This window comes from Gossypium hirsutum, chromosome A02 (genome assembly GCF_007990345.1).
Source record: "Gossypium hirsutum isolate 1008001.06 chromosome A02, Gossypium_hirsutum_v2.1, whole genome shotgun sequence".
Classification (NCBI taxonomy): domain Eukaryota; kingdom Viridiplantae; phylum Streptophyta; class Magnoliopsida; order Malvales; family Malvaceae; genus Gossypium; species Gossypium hirsutum.
The window spans coordinates 8,575,825-8,587,728 of record NC_053425.1 but is presented as its reverse complement, the minus strand read 5'-3'; the positions used below and the strand labels follow the sequence as shown (position 1 = coordinate 8,587,728).

At 33.0% G+C, this 11,904-nt stretch overlaps 2 protein-coding genes across 3 annotated transcripts; both read left to right on the top strand.

The window, feature by feature from the left end:
• The first annotated feature begins 230 nt into the window (after positions 1-230).
• LOC107951591 (hydroxyproline O-galactosyltransferase GALT3) lies at positions 231-4,776 on the top strand. Of its 2 annotated transcripts, none has more exons than XM_041090182.1 (8): positions 231-494; positions 920-1,823; positions 2,677-2,912; positions 3,023-3,301; positions 3,475-3,603; positions 3,780-3,956; positions 4,032-4,139; positions 4,387-4,776. In XM_041090182.1, exons 2-8 carry the CDS (start codon positions 1,007-1,009, stop codon positions 4,591-4,593), a joined length of 1,953 nt encoding a protein of 650 aa, XP_040946116.1. In that variant the 5' UTR covers positions 231-494; positions 920-1,006; the 3' UTR covers positions 4,594-4,776. The 2 variants fall into 2 exon arrangements, with proteins under 2 accessions (XP_040946116.1, XP_040946121.1); XM_041090187.1 differs by having other exon boundaries at positions 296-494; positions 4,294-4,776.
• A 4,492-nt stretch (positions 4,777-9,268) lies between these two features.
• On the top strand, positions 9,269-11,377 carry LOC107951590 (probable protein phosphatase 2C 13). Its single transcript, XM_016886686.2, has 2 exons — positions 9,269-9,552; positions 10,058-11,377. Exons 1-2 carry the CDS (start codon positions 9,451-9,453, stop codon positions 11,051-11,053), a joined length of 1,098 nt encoding a protein of 365 aa, XP_016742175.1. The 5' UTR covers positions 9,269-9,450; the 3' UTR covers positions 11,054-11,377.
• The last annotated feature ends 527 nt before the right edge of the window (positions 11,378-11,904 follow it).

Sequence of the window (11,904 nt, the reverse complement as noted above, 5' to 3'; positions counted from 1 at the left end):
GCTTTTTTATTTTATTGTTTTGATATTAATATAAAATTAAATATTATAATATTTTGTTATTTTTAATATTTTTAATATTTTTAAATTATATTAAAAATAAGACAATTCATTAACAAATAACACTTTATAAAAATAATATATATCACAATTTTCAACGAATAAACCCTTTAATCTACTAACATTTAGTTTTTTTTATCTATCTTTTAATCAACCTGCCTATTTGAAAATTCGAAAGAGTTTCAGTGCTCTCGTAAGGGAGTCAAAACGCGGCGTTGCAGCAGTAAAAGTTTTTTTTTTTTTTTTGTGGGGGTGGGGGGGGGTGTTGTAGTTCAGACAGGGAAACAGAACACGAAGAGATCTTTGTAAGAAAACGACAGCTTCCCTTCCATACCTTTCAAGTTTCTAGCTGTTGAAGCTTCTAAAGCTTAGATCTATTAGTGTTGGGTTCTTTGTTTTTAACAAGCCTCTTCATTTTCTTAGATCTCAGGGTTGAGGTAAGCTTAAATTATATATATAACCCACTTCATTCCATACTGTTCATTAAGAAACAAGAAGTCTTATTTTTGTTTGAATTAAAACAAATAAATTCAGAAGCACTGGATTTAAATATTGTAGAACTGCTTCTACCTGGTTTCTTCTTTGTTTTCTAAATGAGGAGATGATTTTCCAGATTGACATGCAATATTAAACTGTGAAGGGGTGTCTTGCAACAGCCTCTTTGCAACTTTTCTACATTTTTATTTATAAAAAAAAAAGGCCAACAACATTATTCATGCTGACTACTTATGCTTAAAATCTACTTGCTATGTTTATAATTTCTGCTTTCTGATTTAGATTTTTTTTTTGTAATGAACTGGATGGATCAGTTTATTTGCATATAATTGCAGCTAAAAGATTTGTTTTTATTTTCTTTCCACAGTGAGGAAAACCCTGTTGGAGCAAAGGAAAACAAGGTAAAGGACAATAATCCAATAATGGGTTATTAGGGTTTGCACTTTTTTCAGTGATGAAACCATTAAGATCAACTTTTGGGTTATTCAAAATGAAGAAATGGTATGGTGGAGTGCTGATTTTAGTTCTTGCTATAGTCATGGTTTTCAGTTATAGCCTTAGAGAAACCCAAAGGCCCCAACCAAAAAAAAAGCAGTCAGCCTATGATTTCTTCAATAACCATCCACCCATAGATTCTCATAGAAAGGGAAATGATTCCTTTAAACTTCCCAAGGTGGAAGCTAAAAAACCATCCTTAATACAGAAACCCAAACTTATCAATGTTGAAGGGCTTGACAAATTGTATGCTCCAAGAAATGTTTCTGAACAGGAGTCAAATGTCTTGCTTTTGTGGCCTCATTTGCACTTGCTATTGTCGAGGTCTGATGCTTTACCTGAAACTGGTCAGGGGATTAAAGAGGCTGCTAAAGCCTGGAAAGAATTACTTGCTTTGATCGAGGAAGAGAAAACTACTAAACTTAGTAATAACATCCGGCTGAAAGAGAAAAACTGTCCTTTCTCGGTTTGCAGCCCGGACAATGCATTGTTTAGTGGTGGAAATATACTTGAACTACCTTGTGGTCTAGTTGAGGATTCATCCATCACATTGATTGGTACCCCTAATGGGAGCTACCGGAGTTTTGAAATTGATCTTGTGGGATCAAACTTTTCAGAGGAACCGAAACCTCCTATTGTATTGCATTACAATGTCAGTGTTGCCGGAGATAACATGACAGAAGAGCCGTTTATAGCTCAAAATACATGGACTAATGAACTTGGCTGGGGAAAAGAGGAAAAATGTCCTTCTCATGTATCTTCTAACAATTTAAAAGGTATAAATATTTTCCTTAAACAGTCCTTGACTCATGTTATAGACTACCCGGTCTTGCTTTTTTTTTTTTTGCCTCTTCTCAGTATATTTTGTATGGTTATTAGGTACTGCAGCATATCTACTGTAAGATACTGTGCTTGTGAGATACAGAAAGAAGTAAAACCATAGGAAGACTTTCGATGGTCTTTTAGTACGGTGATATTTAAAATGGGAACAATCAATAATTTCTGCAAAAGCATGCAATAATACTTAGACTCCAACTTCATGAAATGAAGCTCATATTATGATAGATCAGTTTTGAATCAGCTACCAATCATCTTGAACTGCAAAATCTGTAATATGATTAGTGGAAAGCATGAAAGATGTTGTATGTTTCTATGATTTGATTGAGTTTATTACACTTAGGTGGTGGCCGATGTGAATGCCGTTGTACATGGCCACTTATGCTACTCAATCAACAAGGCTTATAGTCAAAATTTGTGCTCAAGCTCTTAACCTTTTTAAGCATGTGCATGAATGATGATCTATATTGATTATATATCACATTTATGATATTCATGCAGTAGTTGCTATGCATCAACTATTTCTGGGCTTAACTGATCTTGTTCTTAAACAAATATGAGACTATGTCATTGTAAGTTGTATTCTGAAAATTTGATGGAAAAGAAAGATTGGAGGGTGAAAAGGGTACATTTCCACGATCAGCAATCGAGTGTATTTCATGGGACGTTGTTTGATAATACTCCAGTACTACTTCAGCCCATACCATCTTGTTTCATTGTAATATCTTTTGCTCTTGTTTACAGAAGGATTCTTTTATTTAGTTACCTAACATATCTAAGCACATTTTGCAGTTGATGGACTTGGTCTTTGCAATGAACAACTTGTCAGAAGCACCATGGAAGAAAATCAGAATGTTAGTGTTTCTAGTGGCGATGCCTCGACAAATGCTTCCCAGCAAAGCAGCCATGCAAGTGCTAATTTCCCATTTGTTGAAGGGAACCCATTCACAGCTACCTTATGGGTCGGTTTAGAGGGGTTCCATATGACTGTAAATGGAAGGCATGAAACATCATTTGCATACAGGGAGGTAAGATATGAGTTTTATGTAAAATGAAAATGAAAAGCAGGTGTATTTTTCAAATTGTCCTATATGGATACAAGCAATCCCTCTGACCCTGTGGACGATTACATGTGCAGAAACTTGAACCATGGTCAGTTAGTGGAGTCAAAGTTGTAGGTGGTTTGGATCTCTTATCTGCGTTTGCCAAAGGCTTGCCTGTTCCTGAAGATCATGATTTAATTGTCAATTCCAAGATACTTAAAGCTCCTGTGATTACTAGGAAAAGACTTGTAATGTTAGTTGGGGTCTTCTCCACTGGAAATAATTTCGAGCGTCGTATGGCATTGAGAAGATCTTGGATGCAATTTGAGGCTGTACGCTCCGGGGATGTAGCAGTCCAGTTCTTTATTGGCCTTGTAAATAACAAATTTTTGGTTTTTGTTCTAGCAAGATAATAATCACATTCTCCTCACAATTCTTGAATTAAGAATGTTAAAGGGGCCTAAATCAATATGGATCAGCTTCATATAACAATTTTGACTGCATACAAATCTGTTTTCTGTCTGATTTATTGTTTTTGTAACTGCAGAATAAGAACTTACAAGTCAACTTTGAGCTGTGGAAAGAAGCTCAAGCATATGGAGACATCCAATTCATGCCCTTTGTTGATTACTATAGTCTGATCAGTTTGAAAACTATTGCAATTTGCATTATGGGGGTAAGTTGATGCATGCATTTAAAGCCATATTTCTGTCTTTGTTTGTGTCGGTATGACATCATATCCTGAAGCGAGCACGGAAATCTCTGCTCTCAATGTCTTATATTCATGGAAATGAATTCTACATTGACTAATGGATATCTATATTTTCCTTTTTCCTTGAATCGAATATGCAGACTAAGAGCCTCCCTGCAAAATATATTATGAAAACAGATGACGATGCCTTTGTCAGGATTGATGAAGTTCTCTCCAGTCTCAAGGAAAAGCCATCCAATGGCCTATTGTATGGCCTTATAGAATTCGATTCATCTCCTCATAGGGAAAAAGACAGCAAATGGTACATCAGTGATGAGGTATTTATCTCACTCAAACTTTACTTGCATGTTAATCACCTTTGTGGACACTTCTAATGAATACTTCTTTCATAGGAATGGCCACATTCTTCGTATCCACCATGGGCCCATGGTCCAGGTTATATTATCTCTCGAGATGTTGCGAAATTCATTGTCCAAGGACACAAAGAAAGAGAACTCAAGGTAAAACTTACAACTTTTATGACTACCATATGTATAAATTTCGGAGATCTATCGAGGGAACTGAAGATGGTTTGCTAACCAATATATTTCCAATGATTCCATCTCGGAAATTCAGTAAACAACTTAGATAACCTTTAAATCTTTGTTAATGCAGTTATAGTGAGTTACATTGAATATTTGCACCGGAAGTCCAAGGACTGTATATCTATAGAAGCGTCTGTACGTTCTTAACATGTTCTTTTGACAGCTTTTCAAACTAGAAGACGTTGCAATGGGTATATGGATTGAAGAATTCAAAAGAAGTGGTCGAGAAGTGCATTATATCACCGATGACAGATTCTACAATGCCGGCTGTGAATCAAATTACATTCTTGCGCACTATCAAGGCCCAAGGATGGTGTTATGCCTTTGGGAAAAGTTGCAGAAAGAGCACCAGGCCTACTGTTGTGAGTAATAATTTAACCATACTTGAAGCTTCATACAGCTTTTACATGTAACATCATGTAACATTGAAACCAAAGCTAACCTTTTTAGGGAATAGTGTATGCGCAGTTCATGTAATTACGAGATTTTAAGCACCGGGAATCTTACATTACAACAATTATTTGGTGTCATATATCATTTGTTCATTCGTTAATTCTTTAGCATTATCGTCTATGTTGGGTGTGACGATACATTGAAAGATTGTCCATGGAACTGTTTTTTTTGAGCTTATGGGAACTCAAAACTGAATGATCATTCATATATATATATATATGAACTCTTGAACTACCACGTAATTGTGGAACTACTCTTCAACTAACCTTTTTCTGCAAATTGCAAACTGCCAAATTATATGGGTATGGGTATGGATAGGGATAGTCCCTTCCCTTTAAAAGGAAAGTTTATTATCATGGCATGCAAGCATATGATGTTGATGGTGGAATTGAATACCTCTTCCCTTTTAAGGGTTGGTATGGCATGACATGCAGCCATCAGGTGATGATGCTGGAAAATGTGGTCTGTCCAAGATTGAATTATAAATATAAAGGGGAAAAGCAAAAGAATTTTATGCTAAAGGGCCAAGATTGAATTATAAATATAAATTTACCATTTTATTTCCTTGTAGTTTTACTAATTTATAGAGATAAAAAAATGATTTTAACAAATCATAGGAGTGCGAAGTAGTGATTGCAAAACTTGAACCAGTGATAGCAAAACTTGAACCATTAAATGGATTTTGAATTGATTCACTTTAAATGAAGTAGATTTTAAAGATAGATATGGATGTGAAAAATGAGTAGAAAGTAGTTATTGTAATTGCTTGATTTGTTCTACTGCACCCATAATGTGAATTTATCATTTTACCTTTATATTATAACTTTTATATGGATAAATTTATCATAATATATTATAAAAAAATTATATGTGCCATTCTACCCTTATACATACAAGGGTTAGAAGGTTGTAAAAATGTGCTGCACATAAAACTCATCCAATTTATGTTTTATTTTTTTAATAATTATGTTTAAATATTTACTTCTTATAAAAAATTAAACATATTAAAAATAATTAGTAAAAATTGAAATTGAAATGTAATGGGTGGAGGTGGAGTAGACTTGATCATGGGTTGAGTCAAGTCGAATTCGAACCGAACCGAACCAATGTAGAATTTTAAGCTCGCTTTCTAGGTTCAAGCTTGTCCCAAAATGGGCTAAAATTTTGCCCAAACTTGACCCATATTAAAAATACTAAATCCGAGCCCGACTCGGCCCGACAAGGATAATTTTTTAAGATTATTTTTATATAAAAACAAATTTAAAAAATAAAACATTAAAGAGACTAAAAATATTAAAATAAATATTTCCCAACAAATTGAAAATATAAAAAAATAGTATAGATATGTGATTCGGGTTGAGCTCGAGCAAAATAAAATTCTACTCGACACCCGACCCGTTTAAAAAATGGAGTTTATTTTTTGTTCAAGCTCACTTTTCGGATGGACCTTCAGACTTGAGAAGATGACTCAACCCATGATTAGGTTTAGGTTTTTCAATTTAGTCCTTTATAAATTTACACTGTGGCCCTCCCAAAAATATAAGTAGGCCCCCCAAGGTTTTAGGATTTTTGCAATTCTCCCCTTTGTATATATATTATGGCCCTCCTAAAAGTATAAGTAGGTCCCTCCAATATTTTTATAGGATTAAAAATAATATTAAAAAATTTATTCTTGATAAAAATAAAGAGAAAATCTTCTTGAAGAAGCTAAATTACCAAATGATGACTTTTGAATAATATTTTTGTTAAATAATAATAAATTAATGTTTATTTAATAGTTTACTTAACATAATAATATTTTAAAAGAAATATAATAATATATATAAAAAGAAAAGAAAAAATGAAGAGACTTTTATCATCTTTCGTTTCATATTGGTGCTTAGCAAGAAAAGAAGAAGAAAAAAATTCGTTATCATTTTTCCTCCAAATTTGAAGTATAAAGTATGTTTTTTTCAAACTTTTCATAGATTTTGAATATTTGAAACTTGTTTTACATATATGTACTAATAGTTTTTTTGTTTTATCAAGTATATTAAAAGTTGTCATTGAAGGATATTGATAGAACTTGGAAGCTTATAAGATTAAGTGAAATGTGTATGTTTTTGGATGGAAGATGATTAGGAGACGGTTTCTAACTTGTTAAAAGTGTAAAATGAAAAAAAAATAGTTAGATAATGTTATAGTAAATTTCAGCCAAAGTGAAGGAGAGGAAGAAAACATTGGCCACTTTGTTTAAAATTATCTCAAATGATAACTTCTGAAGCAATGAGCATTCCTGTGAAAATGGAATAAAAAATAGTTAACCAAGACAAATGATAGTTATTTTGTCTTAATTGTTGGAATATTGCTTCTTATGAATATATTTTTTTATATGTTTAAATCGGTTGTCATGTTAAAATACTACTTCTTCTGAATCAATTGTTTATATGTTTAAATCGACTGTTACATAACATTTCTAATTTTAACTTGACCCCTCCTCAATATTAATATTCTGACTCTGCTATTAGGTGTAGATTAGGGTGGAGATATATGCATTTAGCATCCATAAAAATAATAGTACTTTTCAAGTATCGAAACCTACCGAACTGTTTAAACGTTTACTTTCATCTTCCTAACGTCAAAACCCTACTTATGGTGGCCTATATTGAAATACATATCAGGGTGTTGTCAAATAATATCATCTCGATAAGTTTGACATCCCCCATTTTGACTTTATAGCTTACAACACCATTGTCGTAAGAATTGGTTGGTTGTGTGCCTTTTAGCTCCAATCCACTGAACTAGAAAACAAAGATGCCATCTCCACCATGGTTGTACCATTTAACAATGTCTTCTCTTAAATTGATTGGTAGAACTTTTGGTTTGTGGAATAAGGTAAGTGACTGGTGGTGAAGTGTCCCCACTTGAATGGTAGTGATTGTAAAAGAAAAAAAAAAGGAAAAGACAAAAGGCTATGATGTAATTGTGATGTGTGTTCCAAACTTCCACTTTCGAAAGTTATATTTCTCAGTAGGACACGTTATAAGCTTTAATTAAGAAACCCTTTTTTTTTATGATTGTGTGGTTGGAAATAATTAATTATTTAAAGAAATAAAAATTAACAAAAAAAAGAGAAATATCTAAATGATATTTTTTGTGATTGTGTGGTTGGATATAATTATTTGAAAAAAATATTAACAAAAAGAAATATCTAAGATAAATATCTAAACAAGTTACTAGATACAAAGTTACCAATTATTAGGATTAGTATTTAATATAAATTAGGGTTCAACTTATATGTCTTAATTTTTAAAATATTTGCATCAATCATGAAATATATCTATACATTAACTTAGGTATTTCTTAATTAATCTTCACTTTTAGTAATAATAATATAAAGTCAGAGAGAATGGATAATTAATAGTTGCAATAATTGAGCTCAATGGGAATTCAATTAATCATTCTCTTTTTTTAATGAAAATTTATATTATATCATAATTAAATAAAAATATAATATTAAATTAACATTAGGTAAGAATTTGTAGATACTAATCCAACTATCTTGATGTTGATATTTTTCTCATTAAACACATGAATTTTTATTTATTTATTTATTTTATTAATTTTATTAATTCACATGATAATTTTCTCAATTAATACAAGAATTACATCACCGCCTTTGAAAAAAAATAGTGATATATAGTTAAAATAAAATTAATATTTTTTTAATTTAATAAAGTTAATATATTAATAAATATATAAAAAAAGATTTTTAAATAGTAATTAATGCTTATGAACGCCAATTAAACTGAATATTTATACTACTACCAAACCAAGTACAAAAAAAGAAGTTAGTTTTGAAATAGAATCTCCATTATTTTTACACTTCTTAAAGGGAACGCAAAACTTTTTTTTATTTTTTGCATATATTTATCGTTTTCTAAGAATAAATAAAAATCTAATTATTATCCAGCAAAATGTGAAGGGAAAGCAACACAATAAAGTCAACTACTCAACGCCCCCATTAGCCGCATTCTACCAATAAAAAAGGGTAAATCCGTCATTTAAATTCATCACGGCAGGTTTACAACTTTACGTTACTCTGAATTCGATCAAATTATGATTTTGATCCCTCTACTGTGCTCTTAATTTAATATTTAGTCCTAAAATTCAATTTCACATAATTTGGTTCAACTAGTGAACACAATTAAATATTTTAGTTAAATGATGAAAATTAATTTTTCTTAAAATCATTATTTCCAACACCAAAAATACATTCCATTGCCATCATGATGATTTGGAAATGATGTTTTTAAAAGAAAAGCTTATATCAACATTTTAATTAAAAAATTAAGTGTAATAAACTATTTAAATTAATTAATGATATTATTAAATTTGAATATTGTGCGTTGAAACTCTCTCTCCTACCCTTTTCCCCATTAACAAAAATATAGTCGTAAAATTTGAAATGTTTGTTTTGGTAAAAATAAAAATATGGTATAAGGACTGAATCTCATATTTGAGCAAAATAGAGGGACCAAAATATTATTTGACTATTCTGAATCCCAGTGGATCTCAATCTCAAACTTCACCTACACGTGCCGGTACCGACTAATCCCGTCTTTCATATGCCTTACTATACATCCATAAATAAAAGAATAATTTCGAAGCACACAACTTTCCATTTTGGCTAAACCCTAAAAAGTGTTCTTTGTTATTCTTGAAAAGAAAAATATTAAAGTTTACAGAGTTTGTTCATCAAGGAACGAATTTGTACGATTCGTCGTTTTAAGAGATGATTGTCAGTTCAAATATGGGAGCCGAAGCCGATATCATATTTCGCCACCAAGTTGTTGATGTAATGTCGATTTCCACCCAAGTTTCTCGCTTCGATTCGGTGAGTTTTTTTTCCCCACTTTTTCTTCTTTATTTCCTTGGATTATCTTTTATTTTCCTTATGAAATTACTGGGTTGAATTTTGCTATGGCAATTTCTTTTGATTAGCCGCTGTTAGGGTTTGGATCTTATTTGATGGGTTGGGATCTTATTTGATGGATTGATCGAAAAAGGAAATTTTCGCCCGTCTAGTTTTGGTATTTTTAATAATTTTGTTGTGAATTTCGCCCACAATTATGCGACTTTGATTCTACTTTTTTGTGGGCAATATAGAATTACTGGATTTCAATTAGGGGGCAAAAGAAAAAATTGTTTATGCTTTGCTAACTATTGTAGATCCAAAGTTCAACCATAGATTTTTCACGGGTTTTCTTGTTTATGGATGAATTATGCTTGTTTCCGTTGAATCTGATTAGAATCTGGAATCACAATGTAAAGATCTTATTTCCAGTTTTTTACGTGTCTATGAACCGGCTTAGGCTTAGCTTTTTCTCTCGTTTGTGTAGGTTGCAGCTTGTGCTGAGACCATTGGAGATGCTGTTATTGAGTCATCTGTTGTCAAATTTGTGCCAAGAATTCGTTCTGGTAGCTGTGCGAACATCGGTCCACGGAGATCTATGGAGGATGAACACATAAGGATTGATGATCTATCTTCCCATCTGGGTTCTATCTTTAATCCTTCAATTCCAACTGCTTTTTATGCCGTTTTTGATGGTCATGGTGGTGTGGATGCCGCTGCTTATATCAAGAGCAATGCTACAAGGTTATTTTTCGAAGATTTTGATTTTCCGCAAGTATCTGATATTGATGCTGTTTTCTTAAAAGAGTTGGAGGATTCTCATAGGAAGGCGTTTTTGTTGGCTGACCTTGCCTTGGCTGCTGAAAGCAGTGTTAGCAGTTCTTGTGGAACAACAGTGCTGACTGCTCTTGTACTTGGAAGGCATTTGCTAGTTGCAAATGCTGGTGATTGCCGAGCTGTTCTTTGCCGAAAAGGTACTGCTGTTGAAATGTCTCATGACCATAGACCATCTTACTTGCCAGAGCGCAAGCGAGTTGAGGAATTGGGTGGCTTCATTGATGATGGGTATCTTAATGGTTATCTTTCGGTCACAAGGGCTCTTGGAGATTGGGACATGAAATTCCCTCTTGGATCAGCATCTCCTCTGATTGCAGAGCCAGATGTTAGACAGATTGTATTATCAGAGGACGATGAATTTTTGATCATTGGTTGTGATGGCATTTGGGATGTCATGTCAAGTCAGTTTGCTGTCAGCCTGGTTCGCCGTGCTCTAAGACGACACGATAACCCGGAAGAATGTGCCAAAGAATTAGTCAATGAAGCATCGCGCCTGAATTCATCAGATAACCTCACTGCAATCGTCATCTGCTTTTCTTCCCCTGCTCGTGTTGAGTCATGCCCTCCCCATCGGCGAAGGTTTAGGAGCTGCAATCTATCTGAGGAGGCTAGGAATAAGTTGAAGAGCTTGTTAGAAGGCAATTGAATCTAAATGTGCAGGCAAATTTATTTCTCGTTTATTTACTGTTCTTTTTGGGTTACTCCTAGAAACTGTTGCAATCTGTTTTTAGGCTGTTTCAGAGAGTTTAGGAAAAAAAGCAGCCGACAGTTTTGTAGGTGTGAGAGTAAAAAATATCGGATTGTGTTTTTTATTTTTATGATGTTCTGGTGGTGTAACAGTACATTGCAGGATTATTTTTAATTGGTTGTAATGGGTTTTTGTTCACTCGAATATTGGTCTCATAACATTGATAACATCCTCCTTGTGAATGTGGTCTGATTGGTGGATATTTGAAAGATTATATTTTTATATGGTGTTTGAATGTGTGTCCCAGGAGATAGCTTATAGGGTTAGAATTGAATATGTTATCGTTTGGCCTTTTTGTCTGCCTCTGTATCATGAGGGGTTAAAATTTGCTTGGAAGGTATTATTATTAGCCAAAATGATTGGCGGGTGTTGCAGAACAATCTGATATCCTTAGCAGGAGAGGAACTTGAATTGCCTGCCATGCATGCAGTGCACTCAGCTTGTGAGGCTACCATTTTCTTTTCTGGGGATTTTTATTATCTTCCAATCCAAACACTATTCATGCAGAAACCAATGACGGTAGGATACAAAAATAATCCCATGCTGCATCTGTAATCACAATAAACAACAAACGAGCCCATCATCCAAGTTCTTATTGCTCCTTCCACCTCATTTAATATTTTTTGTTATATGTGAAGAACTAATCAAATTTATGAACTAAAAATGATTATCTACAATTTAAGCATATTTAATTTCACTGGGTTTTGAATAAAATTTTAAAATTTAAACAAGTGCTGTACAAAAAATAG